This window comes from Medicago sativa, chromosome 2, assembly GCF_051527215.1.
Source record: "Medicago sativa cultivar Bolivia chromosome 2, Bolivia_mono, whole genome shotgun sequence".
Taxonomy (NCBI): domain Eukaryota; kingdom Viridiplantae; phylum Streptophyta; class Magnoliopsida; order Fabales; family Fabaceae; genus Medicago; species Medicago sativa.
The window spans coordinates 8839712-8861286 of NC_140750.1; the positions used below are offsets into that span (position 1 = coordinate 8839712).

At 33.2% G+C, this 21575-nt stretch overlaps 3 protein-coding genes and 1 non-coding gene across 5 annotated transcripts; 2 read left to right on the forward strand and 2 right to left on the reverse strand.

Moving 5' to 3' along the window:
* Nucleotides 1-710: 710 nt before the first annotated feature.
* Nucleotides 711-2389, forward strand: LOC146944254 (uncharacterized). Its single transcript, XM_085742656.1, has 3 exons — nt 711-940; nt 1533-1598; nt 1748-2389. Exons 1-3 carry the CDS (start codon nt 767-769, stop codon nt 2246-2248), a joined length of 741 nt encoding a protein of 246 aa, XP_085598782.1. The 5' UTR covers nt 711-766; the 3' UTR covers nt 2249-2389.
* A 182-nt stretch (nt 2390-2571) lies between these two features.
* On the forward strand, nt 2572-2688 carry LOC146944255 (U5 spliceosomal RNA). The gene has a single exon (XR_015029362.1). It is a non-coding gene; the product is annotated as a U5 spliceosomal RNA (small nuclear RNA).
* A 1561-nt stretch (nt 2689-4249) lies between these two features.
* On the reverse strand, nt 4250-6480 carry LOC146944256 (large ribosomal subunit protein eL38z/eL38y-like). Of its 2 annotated transcripts, XR_015025886.1 has the most exons (4): nt 6326-6480; nt 5125-5308; nt 4452-4574; nt 4250-4361 (listed from the first exon to the last, which is right to left on the reverse strand). XR_015025886.1 is itself a non-coding variant. In XM_085742657.1 (3 exons), the coding sequence occupies exons 1-3, from the start codon at nt 6434-6436 to the stop codon at nt 4552-4554; spliced, it is 318 nt and encodes a 105-aa protein (XP_085598783.1). In that variant the 5' UTR covers nt 6437-6480; the 3' UTR covers nt 4250-4551. The 2 variants fall into 2 exon arrangements, 1 of the variants encoding a protein (XP_085598783.1); XM_085742657.1 differs by having other exon boundaries at nt 4250-4574.
* A 3899-nt stretch (nt 6481-10379) lies between these two features.
* On the reverse strand, nt 10380-16310 carry LOC146944257 (auxin response factor 6-like). Its single transcript, XM_085742653.1, has 14 exons — nt 15706-16310; nt 15047-15159; nt 14538-14636; nt 14373-14429; nt 14128-14283; nt 13963-14047; nt 13742-13832; nt 13299-13463; nt 13089-13211; nt 12854-12929; nt 12533-12680; nt 11203-12383; nt 10915-11105; nt 10380-10794 (listed from the first exon to the last, which is right to left on the reverse strand). Exons 1-14 carry the CDS (start codon nt 15746-15748, stop codon nt 10596-10598), a joined length of 2727 nt encoding a protein of 908 aa, XP_085598779.1. The 5' UTR covers nt 15749-16310; the 3' UTR covers nt 10380-10595.
* Nucleotides 16311-21575: the final 5265 nt, after the last annotated feature.

The following is a 21575-nucleotide window of genomic DNA, read 5'->3' on the forward strand; positions in this document are numbered from 1 at the left end:
AAAAAAAAAAAAAGAGGATTCGTGAGTAATTTGAAGAAAGGAAATTGGAGAATCGCTTTTACGATGTCTCAAAGAGTTTTAACTGTATAATCAAGATTGGGTTCAAACTTTAAAAGACTCAAATTATCTCGTCCAAACACTAATCATCTTGAATTTGATAAAAAATTTCCCTTGACATATATGAATAATAATCAATCATTGACCTATATTTTGCTAATGTGTCCTACCAAATTGAAATGTTTATTTATTTTAATTTCAAACTGTTCAAGTTAATTGAATTCTAACATATTTTCTTCGAGAAACTGATAAAAAAAAGTATATACCATAATACCAACGTGGATTTTCATAGAATCATAGTCATAGATGTAGAATATTTATTTGCCTTTTGGTTTTTGTTACAATTGCCGTGAGCATGAAGTTTGAAGTAGTCAATGTACGTGACCGCTTTACGTTCCATTTCCAAGTCTATTCATTTTATATATTTTTTATTATCTGTGGTTTGCAAAGAAACAAAAACAAACAACAGTGGAATTGAATTCCTTTACACCATAGTCAATATTTGGAACCGTTCTAGAAAGCAACCTTATAGAAGAGTCGAGTTTGCGTGTCTTATGGTCTTCTTCTCCAATTTGAACACTCTCAAATGAATAAATAGCATTAATATATATATATATATATATATATATATATATATATATATTAGTAGAAGTAAAGTAGTAGGAAATAAAAGACTTTTGAAAGATTAAGAATATACAAACAAAAGGATATGGCATGTTCTGTGGCTTTTAACAACAAGAATTTGGAAATAAGTTTCTTTGTTTTCAAGCCAACAATTGTGATTATAGATGATCTTGTTCATGGTCTCAAACAATTCTCCTTAACTACTGAAACCCTTGGTTGTGTTCAAAGCTCTATATTTAGAAGCATCCATGGAAATATGGTAAATTCCTGTTTTCTTTCTCTGATTTCCAATTTTCAATTCAATTTTACTAGTTTATTTATTCTAAACTAATTGTCTCAATTCTAAAGTGTGTATATATATGTCCCTTTTGTTTGAAACTTTGCTGAATATAGTTTGTGAAATCCATTTCTTCCATTGTGAATTTATGCTGCAAATTTGCTTGGAAGTTGGAAAACATTAACTGAAAGATTGATCATATAATATCATCTTTATTTGGACTCACAAACTCATGTTCATCAAAAGTTTAGTTTGCTGGCAAGTTTTATCCTTCAGCAAATGACAACTTCAGATGCCATTGCTCCATGGTAGTTCATGTTTGGATTCAATTTTGGGAGAGTCAAAAGTGATTCTGAAGACTAAAAAATGATTTTGGTATGTTTGGAGATTCGTGATTAGAAATTATCCTAACTTGAATTTAAAAATTGTAGCTTTTGCCTCAAAACGTGAGCTTTACACACAAACTTATTTATTGTTCAACTCACTTTCAACTAAAATCATTTTTCATCGCCGTAGAAACAAACACGCATTGTTATCGTTGCTCACTTTCATTTCATTTGTTTCATGTAATCAGATCATATGGTATGGAGCATGGCAGAAGCAATCTATTAAGGAAAAAGAGCTTCTAACTTCAACTCTTGTAAGATAAATTTATTTTCCTTTCAGATGTTTTGTATGCATCTTTTCTACTGATTTGTGTTATCTTACAGATTGATTAAGCATACCAAATCAATTATTTCCCTCCATTTTAATTTATTCTAATACAACAACTTTTTGTGTAATTTACAGAAATCAATGTTAACCAAGGTATCAACCATGGCAAAATTAATTGAACATAGTTTCCTTGAAGCATATGCTGGAGAATCAAGAGATGGCTCATCAGCTGCAAAATTCTCAACTGGAGACATATTATCTATCAACTCAGCCGGCACGAATAGTAGAGATGACCTTAATGACCTTTCTTACGCCGTGTTAGCTCTTTTCAGGTCACGCTTTGGGAAAATAGAAGGCATGACTTCAGGTCTTTGCTTGAAAGGACAAAGCAGACCAATAGTTGTGTGCATTCATGTGTGGAAATCTCTTCATTTTTGTTACTCATGGATACTTAATTCTGACCATAGGAAATGGATGATGCCTTATCTTGAAAAATTCGCGATCGATATGAAGTATGATATTTTCAAAGTAGTGTATGTTAGTGGTGACAATGTTGTTGATGTTAACTATATTTCTCATCATCAGATGTTAGAAAATGGGAAAGGGAGCATAGAAAGACAGATAATGCAGAACTGAAACTACTGTTAAAGATTTCAAATTTTGAACTATGTACTCCTCTGCTAAGTTATTTTTCACTTGTAAATATAGTTAATTACTTTGTCAAGATCAAATTATGATTAGAAATGAATGAAAGAATGAATAAATATTAGTCATAAAGAGTGGATTAGTGAATGAGAGAGAACATGTTTTGATTGTGGAGGTACAAAACAAAGGTGAAAAATAGAAGTGTCAAGACTAAAATGTTGTTATATGAGCGAGTCCCACATCGACTAGTATAGCAGGTAATGTAAGGTGCTAGTGCTATAAATTGAAAGAGATACATAGGAAAGAAATCACGGAACCGTGTGATAAGCACAAAGCGAACTATTCTTTCGCCTTTTACTAAAGAATACCGTGTGCGTGTCACTTTAAGCGGTATACGCTTATTTTTGGAAGGGTTCTTGAAAAGAGAGCCCTGCAATATTAGTTCAAAGCTTTTTACGTGTTGTAGTGCCAATATTCTGGTACAATATACAGCATTCATTGTGTTCAAGAATATTAATATTAAAATTACCTTGCTTAATATATTTTTTGTATTTGAAAAGAACTAATTTTATTCTTTACAAAAATTTAAATAGTTTAGTTTATTTAGTAATATTATGTTGATAAATATGTTTTTATTGTTTATTAGTCTTTTTAATATACTTTACTTCGACCTTTAGTTCTTTAAAGTTTTTCATCCTTGGTTCCTCTTCAAGTTAAGCAAACTTGGTAAAATAAAAAATTGACAGAGCAAACATGGTAAAATTAAGTTTATCTGAATTTATTTACCAAATTCACTGCAAATCCATTTGTGTAAACTTGGTTTCATTTGTGAGTTCTCTGAAATTCAAAATCAGTATCTAGACTCGAATAGTTGTATTATTCCACACGTTAACTTGCAATTTATTTTTTTTGAAAAGCTAAATTAGCCCACTTAAATTGACACTGGAAATAATCGAACTTAAGACTTCAAAAAGGAGCACACTCCCAGGTCCCAAGCTAATACCACCAGGACAACCCAAGTGGGGTTAACTTGCAATCTTAGTAACCATGTTCTACCAAAACTTCCACATTTACAAGATGGATTGTACAATAACAATGAAATTTGTTGATTTGGAACTAGTTTGAACTTGGTTGACAACTAAACTAGTTTTGCGAAAAAAGTTGGTTATGTTTTATTTTGGGGTCTAAAGTGACATTATTATTAATCAAAACAGAGCAAGGTCAAAAACAACATAACCACAAACGGGTGTGGTATTGAAATGGTTTTTCTGCTGGTTTAATACCATGCACACATGTGTAGCCTACACCAAGTGAATTTTTCATGATGAATATTGATGATTGAAATTCATTTTACAGATTGATCTCTCCCGGCATATTGTCACATTAAGTAATTTTTCTCAGGTTTGATTCACAAAATGCTAAGGATTCCTATGTAAACCATTTCATTCAAGGCTTTGCTCTAACTTCAATTGAACTCCCCACAAGTAACGTGGTAATCACGTTCTCAAACATCATTACCGCCACCCTTCCATAACAAGCAAATAGCATAGTTCAATCGCACACGATTTCCTCGGCACCTACTTGTTCATTTGTTTCTATAATTTAAAAATCCATTGTCTCAAACTTAACTTATGCAGAATGCAGCAGATGTATCATGTACAAAAGAATCCATTGTCTCAAACTTAACTTATGCAGAATGCAGCAGATGTATCATGTACAAAAGATTGAGAGAATTGGTCCGAGGACAAACCACTCACAGAGAAGCCTTTAACTCTCTAGATTCGATTACTCAAAGCTGTAACTAAAAATGTCTATTTTTCTCCTCCCCTAATATGTGCCAATTTAAATAAATTAGTGTTTGAAAATCTGCTATTTAGAAAAGAACTAGCCAAATACCCCTGTAAAGATTGTTTTATAAAACTCTCAATATTATTAGTTGCTATTGTGTTCATCATTCAAATTCCAAAACTTATCACAGAAACAAAGTAAAAATAAAACAGAGAAGATAATTTCACGTCTATTAAGCCCATAGCACTAAAATATTCCATCAGACATAAAAATCTTTCATTCATTACAAAAACCATTTCCTGGCTACAATCTCAAGTTACAAGATGAGTTAAGATCCTCTCCATTTGGTATTCTCTCCATTTCATCCATTTGGAGAGATATAGATCCATTTGGAGGATCTTTACCCTTACAAGATCAACTCACAAAAATTCAAATCTTCAACTACAGAGAAACAAATATCACAAGAATGAAACAAACGCCTCTCCTTGATTTCTCATCCAATACCTCTAAAGGTCTTGAACACTCAAACCTGAAAACATCAAGAGCATTGTGACACACAAAACAACAAGATTACATATAGCACAAATTGATATGGTTAAAGAAGGGCATACATAATCCATTTTAATTTTCCAAAAGGAAGACATAGAAGAAACATATAGCCAGTGCTAATGTTAACTTTATCATGTTACAATATTTGGTTACTATTGGCAAAAGGGCCGGATTGAATTGACTTATTTGAGGAACATATCTTGGCATAAACACTTGTGAGACTGTTTGGAAGAACTTATGAAAACAGCTTATGACATGTTCATAAACTGATTTCAGCTTGTTTTTATAAGTTCTCCAAGATAAATTGAGTTAAAAATTATAGCTTCAACGCAAACAATTTAACTAATCTATCTTCTGTTATAGAAATAGCTTATACATAAGCGCATATGATGATAACTGCTTAAGCTGTAAACTACAAATTAAACTGTTGATACAAACAGGGCCTAAATATAGACAATTGAACTAGTTGAACTGTTGGTATCCTAGGCTAAATAAATATAAAATCTCAAAATGTAAATCCAACTACAGACCTGGAGGAAGTGATTGCTTCAATTTGTCAGCTTTCTCAACGTCAAACACACTAAGTGTGTAGAGGTACTTGGAACACCTGACCTTGAACTTAACCACATCCTTACTCCTCTTGATTCTCACTGACCTCGCATCCTTCCTTCTGGCAGTGAGAAGGAAATCCTTAATCTCGTTGATTTGCTTAGGCTATGTACAACAACAAATACATCGTCAGAACAATCAGCACAAATAGACATAGTAATACATCAGCAAACATGCTTCAACAATAACAAACAAAAATTTGGATAAACAGCTTAATTTAATGCTTATAGAACAAGCGTTTATTATATAAGTGCTTATGCATAAGTTATTGCTATAACAAAAGATAAAATAAAGTCAAAATGATTTTATATTAAGCTATAAGCCATTCTGGGCAGCTGATGAAAATAAGCTGAAAACAGTTGATGGACTTTTCATAAGCTCAAATAAGTCAATCTAAACAAACCCTTGACATGATAAAAATAATGGTTACACAAATGCAAATCCATAAAATATCACAACGCAAATAGTATCTATGTTATAATTGAAAACACTGATCTCTTTACAGTTTAGATTCTTAAACAAAAGTACATCAAATTAATTCCTAAAATTCTAAGACCTGTTTGGATCGACTTATTTTTGAGCTAATGCAAGACGACTTATGCAAATAAACAAGCATTGATGTATTATTCATAAGCTTGTCGAAGTAGTTTATGAAAAAACAGGTTATGAAGATGCAATTTTTGTCAGTGAGAACTTACGAATTAACATAAAAGCTTATTTATTTGCATAAGCTCAAAAATAAGCCAATCGAAACGGGTCCTAAATCTAACATGAGTATTTATCTCTTTATCATGATTAAATTATGACCCTCTTAACAAATCAATTAATCAAGTGCTACACTTTGACTAGCTTATTTGTAAAACCTAACTTAACCCAGCTTCTTAGCATCGAATAATTCAACATAAAATCACCGAAAAAATAGACTTTATAACAAGATTAACATTCTTATAAACGAAATTAATAAAAATATAAAATGGGTCTTGATTAATTTGCGTTGCAGAGTAATCACTGAATCCAATTAACAAAAAAGAAACATATAAATAGAATGTAATATTCGATAATTGAAGAAGAAATGCAAAAACAATTGAGAAATTAGAAAAAAGGGGGAATGAGAAAAATCACCATTGTTGCAAGAGGCAGTGAGTTCGAACGAAGTGTGAAATGTTGCTGCCGCTGATAAACCCTAATCCTAAACGTTTTCGTAGTTCTTTGATTTCCCCGAAAAATACCCATATCATTTTGGGCCTATTCTATATGACCCAAACCCATACTCTTTATGCACCCTCTAATTGCTCAAAAAATGCAACTACCGTTGGCCGAGCCACATTCAACTCTCGTGCCAAAAACGGTAGTTAAGTGTCGTTTGACACTTTCTAGATCGTTTTAATCACTTTTTAAATTGGTTTAACCAATTTAAATAGTCCCCTCAACCGTAGTTATCTGTCAATTCACGGTGCCTGAAAGCAAATGGTGAATGTCAAAAAAGCAATGTTCAACAAAAAATGTAAGAAATGTGTTGATAATATTAATCTGTCACTAAACTTTTTAAGTTAAATTATATTTTTTTCTTAAGGGTAAGTTAAAGTTACATGTTATTATTATTCAGAATTTAAATTGAAGAAGTTCGATTCCTTTTTCAACAATCCGTTTAAAAAATGTCCTTCCGCAATAATAGCATAAGCAAATGAATTATCATTCCAAAAAAGAAAACAAAAATTATGTTTGTAGTTCACCCAGACAAATGCTCTTTCTTAATTAATCTTGAAGGCCACAAATTTCTCTTCATGCTAATCGTAAATTCGTAATCTTAACATTATATGCTTGCCATCGTGAGGCCTACATTACCCCCTCTTTATTAGGGGGTAATTTACTTACTTGCAATATTGAGAGAACAATTTGTTGCTCTTTACGTGAAAACTGTAATGGCATTCCAATACTTACTTTTTGATATAATGATATATCATATTATCTTAATCTCAGTATTATACTCAAAGAGCACACTTTTAAGTTGATTGTTGCCACACCGCCTTAAAAGATCATTTTATTTCTACCAACTTTAGTCTATACCTTTGTCAATATTAGTGATATAGTAAATTACATCAATCGGGCCTTTAGCCCTCTTTTGTACCCAAAAAAAAAAAAAAAATACATCAATCATGTTACATGAACAAGGAAAATTACCAAACATTCCTGTAGTTGTAGTAACATATTGTGATAGTTTGGTCTCTTTCCCATAGCATTTGTGACCAACTCATTCACCCATAATAACTACAGTCGATAAATGTTTGAGTATATACCCCTTGAAACGGTAAGGGCCAATCAATTTAGCCTATCAAATTTATGAAATAACAATTTAATTCCTTAAATTGAAAATTGTCGGTCAATTTAGTTATTCCATCAAAATCAATGAAAGACATACATATTAACTTAAATAGTAATTTGTTGGTGCATCAAAATGAACATATAACCTTTAAAATTGTGGTTTAAATTTTGAGAAAATGATAAAATCACCAATTTTTTGTATGAACGAATTAAATCACCATCTTAACAATTGAGTTTACACAAATAAATAACTATTACATTAATTTATCATGTATATATATTAAAAAATTACATAAGAATGGAAGACAGACAAACAACAAATTGTATCCTTAACAACAAATTGATATTTTTCAAAAAATTTTAGAGAAGATTGATATTTTTCAATTTAAGAGACTAATAAATCGCTCTTTCACAAATTTGAATAACTAATTTGATCAACCTTTAAAATTTCAATCAATGATTAAAAGGTCCATTTACTCTAAATATTTATCTACGTGGGATAAACCCCTTAAATGATTAATAAATTAAAACAATTGAACATACTTTAAAGATATAAGGTTTTTAAAGAGGCGCATGCATGTATAAACATAACTATATGACAAACTAATATGAATGTAGATACAAATACAACTTCCACAAACAAGAAGCCATAAGATCCATGCACGTGCTAAATAAGTTTATCACAATCACTATCTTTTTGGTCAAATTGTGGGTGACAGAGCAAAACCAGACAGTAGAGTCAGTCCCAAGAAATAAAGTGATAGAAAGAAAGCAAGTAGAAGAATCAAGAGTAACTCCACACCTAAAAAATATGTATAAAGTGGGGTTATTGTTATTGTAGATAGATAGATAGTGCCCTACCTTGTCACCATTCCATACCTTGAAAAAGCCCCCAACAAATAAGGCAGCCCCACATAACATGCATCAAAGTAAATTGCACAAACCTATACTCAACTCCAACTTCTTTAGTGCCCGTTTGGTTCAGCTTTGAATATAATTGATTCTGAGAGAATTGATTCTGATAGAATTGATTCTGACAGAATTGATTCTAAGAGAATTGATTTATGTTTGGATACAATTATGTAGAATTGATTAAACAAAATGATTTATGTTTGGATGCAATTATGTAGAATTGCTTTTGAATGTATAATTACTAAAATAGACATAGCTAAAGGAGAATTGATAAAGGGCAATAAAGTAAAATAACATGTTGTAATAATAAAATATACAAACCTATACACGTTGTTCAAGGAGAATTGATTCTAGAAAAGCTAGAAGCTAGGATTTGTAGCTTCATGGAGAATTGCTTTTGGAGGATAAAAGCAATTCTGAAAAGCTGAACCAAACACGTTGTTTTTGGCTAGAATTGCTTTTGGCACTGTAGAGAATTGATTTTGGGCTAGAATTGCTTCTCAGAAGCCAAACCAAACAGGCCCTAATCACATATTCCCACTTGGAATGCTAGCTAGTGTCACAACTAAATAAGTGACCTCAATTACACTCTTTTCTACCACCCTCTTCCTTAGATTCTTTAAATGTGTAATACAAATTTCAGTGGAAATTGCTAAGATTAGAAACATATATCATTACATGAACTAGAAGGATCCCTATTACCTTATATGATAAGAATAAGTGAGAATCTATAATAATTTATACAAAAATGGAAGGCAAATGAACAATAAGTTGTGCCGCTAATCCTTGTATTAAATTAAAATAATATTTAAATAATAAAATTGTATATTGAAATATATCATATATGACTAAAAAGGCTTATTTTCGTTTTATAAACTTAATTTTGATTCTAAACTTGCATTTAAGATAACTTAAGTTTAGAATCAAAATTATCCCAATAACAAACTTTATATAAATTTCATCATAAATTCTCATTGAGATGAGTGGTGTTCCTTCCCCCATTCAAATTCTCCTATCATAGACTATGTATAATTTCATCTGACAGATAAGTGGTATGCCTCCCTCAAAGATTCAAACATAATTAGTTCACATCACACTAACTTGTAACCTTGCCACTTACATCCTTTGAGGTTACGACTTAAGTCAATAAGGATATACTAACGCAAAAGACAAGTTCATTAGGTAGCAGAGCCTCGTGGCTTAAGTGGTATTCAGTGGACTACCTAATTCAGTCCATAAGTAACTCTTTCCGTAGCTCAACTCTCAAAAAAGCACAGATGGTTATGACTTAAGTTCATAAAAAGATTTCAAACCAAAAGAATGTTTATATTAATAAGTGCCTTGTGGCTTAAGGATAACATTGAGTTTTCTTATCTACTTACTAATTAGGTTTTCATTTCCACGTCAACTTAGACAAAGGAGTCAATGCACTTTGATGTTCTACAAATTCCAAATACTTTGGACACGAGGGCATGAAGCAAGTATGACCAAACAAGATGGAAATGGACAAATGTACAGCTTTCACTTTACCATTCATGTAGCAAAAGCATTGCATCAAAGGTGAAAAAGGGTGGCATGGCCAAAACCAACAAACAACAAAAGAGGGCCACTTTCACATTAAATAGAAAAGGAGAATGAGACACATCACATGCATTTGGTGTCCTCTTCATGTTCAAACAGTCACATCTCTTTTTCACCAAATGGTTTCTACCCATCACTATAAGGTCCATAAGTCCAACATCATCTGAAATATCAACTGGCCATTTATTTTCATGCACATGATACAGATTTTGCCAAACAATCAATTCAATCGTGACACATCAAAGGTCAAAGTTGTTCGATGTACTCCATTAGTAAATTCATGCATCCCAAAGATTTTGAGCCAAAAGCAAGACTAAAAGTAATGAAGTTTGGTATGAGTTGAATTCTAGAGAGATCTAAATATCTGAACTTCACACATTGATTTCCTAACGGATTAAGTATTGTATATAATTGTAGCTAGCACAATGACAAGATACCATATAGTTACAGTATTAGTTTATGAATAGTCCTAGCATGAAAAACATGTAAACAAAAATAAAAGGCTATATTATATAAGATAAACACATTTAGATAACACTTCCCATAAAAAAATGCAGACTATTAGCAGTCACATCTTTTAGTAGTCTAGAGATCCCACGGTTGTTATCCCGCTGCTTAGATTTCTTGAATCTTGACGGCTCACATAGTCATCACAAATGCTATTTGAGAGCCTTTGAATTGGAACCGAGTTCAAAAGCCCGAGGCCAGTGTTGCCCATTTGCTGCACTTCCTCGGGCGAAAGTATCTTGATGCACCATACACTATTCACAAATTCCCTGTCATAAGAGAGATTGCATGTAAGCGACGTAAGTGTACAGAAAAGAGGTGCACAATAATCTAGTTTCCAATTTAGCATTAAAAAGAAAAAGGAAGAAAGTAGAATATGGGATACTTACGGCCAAGGGCCATCACCGAGGAGAAGAACATCATTCTCTCGGTCAACGAATACAAGCTGCCAGCCTGATCTCACAGGGTCCTCCAACTCGCCTTCCAGTCCGAACATTCGGGCGAGCTCACTACGCAGCTCATTGTAGCTGCTGAATTTAGTGATATCCAACGATCTTCCGAAGGACCCTGATTTATAAACCTGCAACAAGAAACATACCAAATAAAATGTAAGAAGTGGTGAATGATGATCAAGTTCTTATTTGAGAGATGATAATAATTCCATGAGGAAAATTCACCTTCACAAAGGTCTTGTTCAGTGGGTTGTTTCCTTGATCCCCGTTTTCCTGGGTATGCAAGAAACCAGGTTCACCAATACCAGGCGTTACTCCATGATTCAACGAAGAATCAGCACCTGTGGTGTTCATGTAATTAGAAGATTGATGGTAGGACATGGTTGAGGAATCATTGTTGTTGCCACTGATCCCCTTAAAGTTCGACATCCCATTATGCATTAGAAGAGATGAGGGATCTATATTGACACCGAATAAAAGATTACTTTGCGGATCATTGCTCCCTTCTTGGTCTATTGGGCACTCCCTACCAGGAAACGGTGGCAATGTAATAACATTTTGAGACAATGAATTCTGTGCCTGCCCTAACTGCTCCACCTGAGGCAGAATACATTGAGATGCTCCCGAAGAGAGGAGTGGATCCACCGCAATGCGCTTCGACGGCCAACCAGTTGAATTTTGAACAGGAACCCAAGAGCTTGTTCTTGGAAGACTCATAAGGTGGGATGATTCATCATGCGGAAACGATGAACCCATGATACTGTGCAAAGGAGAAACAATAGTAGTTGAAGAGTTCACATTTGAATCAGAAAAACTCTCCTGATGGCATAATGAAGAGAGAGCTTGCATGGGTGGTGGTGATTGAGGTTGAGTCGCTGAAACAAACTGAGACATTGTAGAGACCGAACCAGAAATCTGCTGATTATTATCCACCACTTGCTGTTGAGTTTGTTGTTGCTGCTGGTTATGATGACGGAGTGGATTATTGAATGAGTGCTGATGCTGTAGATGCTGTTGAGGATTAGTCTGAGCTTGTGGCTGAGATTGCGACAGATTTTGACTCTCCTGATTATTATTTTGAAAGGCCTGTTGAGGCTGCGACTGTTGCAACATCTGCGCCTGCATTAAAGCAGCGGTCCTGTTCGGGAAGTTCGGTGGTTGCTGAAATTGAAGCAAGGAACCCAGAAGCTGTTTGGAAGGATCTACTACAGTCCTCATGTCCTGAAGTGCAGTAGCAGCCACAGCTTGATACATATCGGTTTGCATATTAAGCATGGCGGGATCAAACCTTGGCTGCATCCAAGAATTAACCCCAATCCCTTGATAATTAAGAGATTGAAGCCCTCTATCCGTGTCTCGGAGCCACAACAAAGGAGAATTCATGCCAAAATCATCATCTTTCATGCCTGCAAGCAGTTAAAGTAAAGAAAACTCTGATGCATAAATGAAATAACCTTTGAAATGTAATTAGCTTAGGAAATTGAAACTAAATTATGTGCTAGAAAAAATAAATAAATCATGAATATTTTCGATTCTAAGATGACATGAAGCTAACCATGGAACGAAGGCAATCCAGGAGGCCACGGTCGTTTAAGCCTGAGAGGGAATGGTGACGGATACATAGGAAATGTTGTTAATGGCTCGATTTCCCACAAAGACACTCTAGGTTGCCTTTCTCCGGCAGTGGATTCATCCCAACCAACCTGCGATCCAAGTCAAAAAGCTGCATTTTAATTTTTTTAATCTTTTGTTAATGAAAAGAAACTGTGCATGAAAAACATATCATAAATTATACTTCAAAAAGGCAAGGGGAAAGTCAATGTAAAGGTATAACTTGGGAGAAATATTGAAATATCAACAGCATTTTATTACGAACCTTTACCGAGCGCCAATGTGAGTTCTGCCACCGGACAGAATCCAGGTCACAAATGCCAGTTATTGTACCCATGTATCTGTGCAAGAAAAATATATTGGTGTTATATAATCATATTATAAAAATGCATCAGTTTTCAGTAACTCTAAATTCATATTTTATATAATCTTTCAATTCCACATAAAAAACTAAAGCATTTATAGAATATTATTTTGAACAATAAATTTGAAAGACCTACCGTCGCACACTAGACTCCTCTGTTTCAAAGAGCATCCTGAAACGCATACCAACTGAAACTCGAGTATGATACACAGCTTTAACATACTTCGCCAAGGGTATGACAAATTCGGATGGACACGCACTGAATATAAAAGAATAAAATAATGTCCATCAAAAGAAATATATCATGACTTAAAAGTTCGAATGTGTACTAGTTATTATTGCATACCGTGGGTTATAGAAAATAGTGAAACGGCTATTGGTTGCAGCCGCATGAGCTGCTGCAGCAAGAAGTCCCAAGTGCATACTATCACTTGACAGTACTGAGGAAGGCATCACAGTTTGTGGTCGGCTAGCACGGCGGATACCAAGAAGCAATTGGTTCTTTTCATTCCTATTGAAGAAGATGCACTTGAGTTACACCATTGATAAGATATCACATAATCACATACATACCAAAAAATCAACAATTCTCGTGTATCATCATAATAAAGTAAGCAGATGCAAAAAATATGAATAAACCGCACTTCTCAAAGCCTGAAGCACTTGTCAGTAAGAATGTTTTAGTATTGAAGGCATGACAGATCCAAGGTAAAGGAATAGAACAAATTAATGAGGTCGAGAGGAGAGAAAGCGCCACTTTGATAAGCAGGACACAATAAAATCACTTGCCAGATAAACAGCACAGAATCACCAGCAACAAGTCTTTTAGCACTCACAAAAACACTCCATCCAGTTGTAAGTAGATGCCTTTTGGGCTGGCCTGCAAGAGATAAAAAATTATAAAAAAGTAACGACATATTTTCAGCCCTCAACAAGAAACATGTTCATCTCAAACTGAAAGAGAAACTCCGACATTTGCAATTAAAGTGAAATTCAGCTTTGTAACTCGCCTCGGAAGATATGTCTGAATTTCCATTCGTTACCATGCAAATCCCTTGCTATTAACTCTTGAGCAGGAGGCTGTTGGGAGAAATCCTGCAGGTCACAATTACGAAGACTTGAGAAACTGATAGATTTGGTAGATAAATTAGCATGACTTTTCGACAAATATTTACCAAAGGAGGAAACACTTTTTCAGCCGCCCGGCGAGGCACGGAGAATCCCCCATGAGTGCTTGTGTCACTAGCAGTCAAGGTCTTGCAAAAGTAGTTTGTCGGCTGTTTACTTGGAGTTCCCAGCTCTGCTGGAAGGTAAGCCTCTTTTTGCTCTTGCTGCAAACGCATAGATGATTAAACGCTTGAAAATGCATATACCTATCTAAATTGCAAAACCAGTTATCACTTAAGGCAGTGTGTCATACAGCATTCAGAGGTTGCAAGGTCATCTGCGCATACACCTCATCGGTCTCCACGTCAGCCTGGATCAAAACAAGCAATTGGGTAATGAAAACATGGTGCCAGACACAAAAATCAGGGAAAATGAATCAAAACGATACACTAAGAAAAAATAAGTAAACAAGTCATACATGCATAGTCAAATTATGAAGTTGACAAATAAGCTGAGGAGGTAAGCTTGGATAGTTTGGGATATGTGCATCGACTTCCTTGTTGGTTGACACAGCCACCTGCGCAGAAAAGCACCGAGTTAGGATATATGTGTCACATATGCAGAAATGATATGAAGAGAGAGATACTTTAAAAATAATGGTCTACGGCCGCAATTTGGGCTGCAACAACAAACTTTTTATGCCTCTTCAACTACAATTTGGGTCATATCAGCCGCATTTGAACGCAATTCTCCGAATTATTAAAGATTTTGACGCAGCCGAAATTTAAAACAAAAGTAAAAACAGAAAAGGAGAATGAAGAGACTGCATATGATACTCATGACCAGAAACAAGAGATTCCTAGTATTACTTTATTCTTACTGTCTTCCCCTTAGTAAAAGAGTGTAACACACATGTCCACCATGATTTTTCAAAGGGAGCACTACAAATACAATAATAATCTAACATCATGTTATTTTACTACTCACTTGTTCACTGTGACCTTGTGGAAAGTACACAACTCTACTTCCAACTGCTGGCAAAGAGACAAGAGGGCCAGCACATGCATGCCAAAGTTCTGAATCTAGAACTCTCTTTTCCCCTGCAAAATCCATCCCAATGTCATGTATTATAAAAACCTCATAATTGTCACAAAGGACAAATTGATTATGGGGATACTCTTAGTAAATCCAAGATCTTAAAGGTGCTTATTTGACAAATGAAACAAAATTACTTTTCTAATTCCTTAGCTATGGCAAAAACAAGAAGAAAAAAACATAGCCCAAAAGATGAATTTTCACATCCTCCACTTCAAAAAAAATTAATTAAAAAATATATTTATACACTACACCCTTCATGTTAGATAACAAAAACTTCAATGCTTAAATAATTAGCAAAAAAAATGCAAAATGAGAACTTAATCCCCCAAAGATTAAATTAGCAATAAAATTAGAAAGAACAAGTTCAAATCCTGGCTGGAACAATCCAGAGACAATTTTTATTTACCTCTGGACCGAACTCGAGATTATCACACCCAAAAAAATGTAGCAATAACAAATTCAAGAAAAATTGTGAACAAGGAAAGATAGATGAAAAGAAAAAGGAAGAAGAATCTGCAAGAAATTGTTAAGTGTGAACAAACACATACCTTCTTGGGGTGGAGGACTAAAACCAGCTGAAGAGAGTCTCATTGGAACAAAAAGTTATAAGAAATTTGTAAACTCAAAAATTGAGCCCACAATCAAAAACACTCTCTCTAAGTAGACAAATTAAGCAACAAAATAATCAGAAAATGACACTCCCACCAAAAAACAATCCTATTATTCTCTTTCTTCTTTCTACTACATAATATCATTCTTTGTTACACTCTACACCCCCCTTTCACCAACCAAAAAACTGGTTAAAATCTTAATATTCGTCAACCAAAACCAGTTTCACAACAAAAAACAATCACTTTATTCCTCATTGATTCTTCTTCTCCTTAACCCCCAACACCCCATGTTCCATTCTTCAACTACACGCTTCATTGCAAACAATAATCTGAAGAAGAAGAAAAGGCAAACAAGAGCCAGAAGGTGAAAAATGAAAAAGATGAAAACTTGATAAGCAAATAGATAGATCTTAAGAAAAGAAAAGTGAACGGATCTCACAAGAAGAAGAGAGTATGTTTAAGGAAAGGAAAAATGGAAGATCAAAAAGAACAAGAGTGGTGGGTGAAGTTACTAGTTATAGAAAAATGAGATGAGAAACAATGGTTTCTTGTGATTGAGCTACTGCTACAAGTAGTAGTAATTGAAGTACAGTAGTAACTTGGAACACTGTTGCTTTACCTTAACTTCTGATTCTTTCTCTCTCCTCTGTCTTTTTTCTCTCTCTCCTCTCAGTTTCATTCAATCAATCAGAACACAACCGTCATTATTTTAAGAGAGAGAAAGAGACAGCATTTCATTTCATTTTCGGACAACCAAGGAGGGAAATTTACATCTGCCTAAGATTCACTGTTCCTTCTACTCCCTCCGTCCCAATTTATCTGAGCCCTTGGCTCATTTCACACAGATTAAGAAAAATGTATAAATAAAAGGGAAAGTGGAATATATTGTATTGGGAATGATAAAAGTAGTATTATTTAGTGTTATATTGTATTGGGAATGATGAAAGTTGTATTGAAAATTAAAATGACTCAGTTATTTTGGGACACTTTTTTTTAGAAAATGAGTCAGATATTCCGGGACGGAGGGAGTATCATGTTTATTGTTTTTCCCTTATCATTAAATTCTCCTTCTTTTACTGTCACTGTATATAGACTGTCTAGGCAGTACCTTGTCAATTGCCTGACTTATACTATTTTTTAGTCACTTTACTCCCTAAATAGAAAAGGAGTCGTCACTTCAGTCCTTGAATGCAGATAAATTGTAAAATAGTCCCTGAATGTAGACTCTGTTAGCCAATTTAGTTCCTAAATGCAGACTCTGTTAATCAATTTAGTCATGAATGTAGACTCAGTTGATCACTTTAGTCCCTGAAATTGACGAACAGAGTTTAGGTGTTTTGCAATTTCTCATTCAGGGACTAAAGTGACTACTCATTTCTCATTCAGAGACTAAAGTGAATAATTCCCCTTTTTCTTTCTTTCGCACATAATCTCTGCACATATTTTTTTTTTAATTTTAGTCTTTTTTAAAATATTTTGTTGATTTAGTGTTTAGACCAAAAATAATAAGGGTTAATTAAGTTTTTGGTCCCTATAAATATCCGCAGTTTTGTTTTTAGTCCCTATAAAAACAAATCACACTTTTTAATTCCTACAAAATTTTCAGTTAGTGTTTTTAGTCCCTGTTAAATTAAAATTTGTTTAATTAAGCTTAAAATTTTAAATTTTTTAATGATTTTTTACATACTTGTTTAAAACATTATAAAACAATCTGCCGCAATAAGTTAGCTCAAAATTGTATTTTTAGGTCCAAATTTTCGTTAGTTTTATCTTGAATTTTTGGCGATTTAAAAAAATTATATTTAATTCATTACATGTTAAAAAAAATTAATTTTTTATAAAAGAGATTATTATAATGTTCTTGACATGTCTGTTAAAAATCATTTAAAAATATAAAAGTTTAAGTATAATTAAACAAATTTTAATTTAACAAGGACCAACACATACTTTTAGTCCTTGTAAAACTAAAATTTTTGAATTTTAACATATTTTTTACAAACTTATGTAGAACATTATACAAAGTTCCTCCGCCAAAAAGTAACATTATATGTTAAAAAATTAAAAGATTTTATAAAAGAGTGTCTTACGATGTTATGAACATGTCTGTAAAAAACATTCAAAAATTTAGAAGTTTAAACATAATTAAGCAAATTTTAATTTAACAGGGACTAAAAATACTAACGGAAAATTTTGTAGGGACTAAAAAATGTGATTTGTTTTTATAGGGACTAAAAACAAAACTGCAGATATTTATAGGGACCAAAAATTTAATTAACCCAAATAGTAATAATTTTGTTGATAAACCCAAGCATTTAATTTAATTTAATTTAGTGGCAAAAAGATAGATTTTGAATATGTTCGCGTCTATCTTCTCAAACATATGAAGTCTGGATACTGCAGAACAAATATGTATCTGTATCAGATACATATAGATATTGATACTTCACGGATACATACAGATATTGATACTTCACAGATAGGCAAATACACTTATAAAATACTTCACAGATATGTATCTTAGAAAAGATGAAAGGTAAAAAAGTGAGACAGTATTGTGAAAATGTATATTGTTTAATTTTAAATATGTATCAATATAATTGTTTCTCGATCAACCACTTAAAATTATATTCTTAAGGATGAAGGTAACGAAAGGAAGAGATTCAATTAATTAACATTAGACAATATTTGTGTTGAGTTCTTTTTATAAGAAAACTTTACATTTTTTATTTTGATCACATGTATTATTTTTATATTGTCTTTCATAATAATATAATAATGAAGCTGGTTGTCCTCGTGAGCTTAACTCAGTTGGTTGGGACAATGCATAAAATATGCAAGGTTCGGGGTTCAAACCCAGGCAACTACCAAAAAAAATAATGAAGTTGGTTTTCTTCAAGTATTTTACATGTATATACGTTTTAATATAAAAAATTTGTTAACATATCTTAGTTGTATCATAACATAAATTTTAAAAATTTTGTGTATCCGCATAGTATCGTATCGTACTTGCACGTCTTGGGGCATCTTATAAAGCTCACGTCTGCGTCTAGTACACGCCCTGCCAAACACATGTTGAGAAGTTCTGGGTTCGAGCTTTGTTATTGGTTTTATTGGTAAAAATATAGATTTAGTGGTACATACCTTTGTATTGAAAATACTTTTTGAGCTCGAATGTTTTCTCTACCATGGATTGAACACCATTTCATTTTCGGACAACCAAGGAGGAAAATTTACAATTGTTTAAGAGCATCCATAATGACAATAAACTAACAAGAGTTTTTAAATGTGTCTCATATGTATATGTTATTTATTTATAATTTTAAATAAAAGTATTATTTCTTCAAAAAATAAAAGTATTATCAAAGACTCGATGACTCTGATGATACTAAACTAAAAAAAAAAAGTTCTTAAATAGGTCCATTATATATGTACTTTAATATCTACATTATTTTTTTATAAGGCAAGAGCAAAATGACATTAGATAATGAGGTTCCAACTAAATTGACACCCAACTCTAATGTTTAGTCAAATGCTCATAAATATTATTGAGCCGGGGGGGGGGGGGGGGGGGATTACATAAAAACTGATGGGACATAAATTTAACCCAGTAAAGCCACACAAGAGTGTAGGTCGACCCAAACAGATGATACAAAGATTAAAACAACACACAAGTGTATAAGTTTATCAGCCTCTAATTAATCATAAAACTAATTAAAGGTTTTCGATGCGGTGATTGAACCCTCGGTCAACACTGAGGCGGCTCATGTACCATCAACTCCCTGCAACAATGGCAGCAAGCTAAACGACTCTTTCGAGCCTCTCAGTCCAAATCAATCAAAAATGAATGGCGGATCCTAAGTTGTCGTATGAATTGTCTGCAAACACAGAGGCAATTCAAGAACCATCAACTCCCTGCAAAAATAGCAACAAGCTCTACATGTCTCTTTCGAGACCATGAGTCCAACATCAGACAGACAGAATGATGAGGATTTCAAATCAGTCCGAAATCAATCACGAAAATCGATGCGGATATTAAGGCGGCAGCAGTTCGGAGGAGGCAAACCTTAACCTTGACACCTGCAGATCTCAACAGATCTGGACAATGATCAAAGAGTCAAAACATTGGAACGCCCTCCACGAATCGATGACACACCTGATAAGAAAACAGCAGGGCGACCGCCGCCACAGACGACGCTGTAGCAACAATCGACCCATTTTATAACGACAGACAACAAACCCACCTCTGAAGCTCAGAAACCATGAACTGAATGAGAAAGAAGGTCGCTGTCAAAACAAGCAAAACGACGGCGGCGTGGGAAACTCATTCCGACAACGACGATGATTTCAAATCTCCCCATACGGACATCGCCAGACAGGGAGAGGACATCGGTGGTGCGGGAGGTGAAGCTCGTCACACCACCATCCATATAGACTACAACAGAGAAGATTCGATTTGAATTTGGAGGGGGTAAGTGCGGCGACAGAAGAAAAACAAATACATTTTGAAAATAAATAAATAAAAATTGAAAAGTGAAAGAATTTGAGATGAGGAACCAACTTTTATATATTTTATTTCTTATTTTAACTATATGACTCGTTAGTTGACGAAGAGAGAAAGAGAGTCTTCATATAGTTGTCAGTAACTAATACGTACTCATTTTTTTCTTCCCCAATGAAAGTCTTTGATAAATTGATTTTTTGTTAAGTAAAAGATTCATCATTAGAGATGCTCCAAGATTCACCGTTCCTTCTACTGTGTTTTTCTCTTATCATTAAATTCTCTTTTTTACTGCCATTGCACTTTGTCTAGGCATTACTTTGTCATTTGCCTCGTTGATAATTTTTCTTTAAATATTAAATGTTTTTGCTTTAGTCTCTTTAAAGATTTTTGTTCATAACTCAAAATATTTAGTTTAGTGGTTAAAAAAATTGAATTTGAGCATCCTGATTTTGAGCTTTGTTAATGATTTTGGAGTGAGTAAATATAAATATGTTTGTATCGTATTTTCTTTGAACTTGAAGATCTTCTTTATCTTGAACTGGACATCATATTTTCACCCTAAATTTATTTCAACAAAAAAATATTTTGTTGGTTTTAATCATTGCAAATATTTTTGTTTTTGTAATTTCATGTAAAAATATGAAGATTACACATGAGTTGATTTAAAAGTAGAGACCAAAAGTGATGATTAAAAATTTTTGGAGACTAAAAATAATCAAAGAATTTTTTAGAGGGACTTTTAACAAAAATTTGATATATTTATATGACCAAAAACATATTTAAATCTTACAATTTTTTAGAGGGACTCTTAACAAAAATTTGATATATTTATATGACCAAAACTATATTTAAATCTTACAGGAACCAAAAAAAATTATATATTTGCAATGACTAAAACGAAAACAGTTTTTTATGTAGCGACTTTTTGCATATCTAAATTTATCTATTTTTAACATAATTTAACTTTAAGTTGACATATTTAAACACGTCAATATTTTCTCTTTAGTTTTTTATATTGTCTTAAGGGTATTTAACTAATTTTTTTATATTGTCTTAAGGGTATTTATTAGTTTTTTTTTTCATAGCCTAATCACCAAAATCATCATAAAAAGGGTCTTGTTAACCAGTGCCCCCGGGGCACTAGTTAAGGAAACAAAAAAGGAAATATTTGCATTGAAAACATCATTATTTACACTTTTTAAACTTTGACTACACAAGTTCCAAGGTACTTATGCTATATTTGGTTTCCTTAACCAGTGCCCCGGGGGCACTAGTTAACATTTTCCTATAAAATTTTAATAAAATA

What these genes read in the sequence shown, in the direction of transcription:
- LOC146944254 (XM_085742656.1), top strand. Translation starts at nt 767, where the DNA reads ATGGCATGTTCTGTGGCTTTTAACAACAAGAATTTGGAAATAAGTTTC. An exon ending in GAAGCATCCATGGAAATATG is followed by an intron (nt 941 to 1,532) that starts GTAAATTCCTGT and finishes TCATGTAATCAG; the next exon opens with ATCATATGGTATGGAGCATG. An exon ending in AGCTTCTAACTTCAACTCTT is followed by an intron (nt 1,599 to 1,747) that starts GTAAGATAAATT and finishes TGTAATTTACAG; the next exon opens with AAATCAATGTTAACCAAGGT.
- LOC146944256 (XM_085742657.1), bottom strand. Translation starts at nt 6,436, where the DNA reads ATGGGTATTTTTCGGGGAAATCAAAGAACTACGAAAACGTTTAGGATT. An exon ending in CACTGCCTCTTGCAACAATG is followed by an intron (nt 5,309 to 6,325) that starts GTGATTTTTCTC and finishes TGTTGTACATAG; the next exon opens with CCTAAGCAAATCAACGAGAT. An exon ending in GAAGCAATCACTTCCTCCAG is followed by an intron (nt 4,575 to 5,124) that starts GTCTGTAGTTGG and finishes TGATGTTTTCAG; the next exon opens with GTTTGAGTGTTCAAGACCTT.
- LOC146944257 (XM_085742653.1), bottom strand. Translation starts at nt 15,748, where the DNA reads ATGAGACTCTCTTCAGCTGGTTTTAGTCCTCCACCCCAAGAAG. An exon ending in TAGTCCTCCACCCCAAGAAG is followed by an intron (nt 15,160 to 15,705) that starts GTATGTGTTTGT and finishes TGGATTTTGCAG; the next exon opens with GGGAAAAGAGAGTTCTAGAT. An exon ending in CACATTGGCGCTCGGTAAAG is followed by an intron (nt 12,681 to 12,853) that starts GTTCGTAATAAA and finishes CTTGGATCGCAG; the next exon opens with GTTGGTTGGGATGAATCCAC.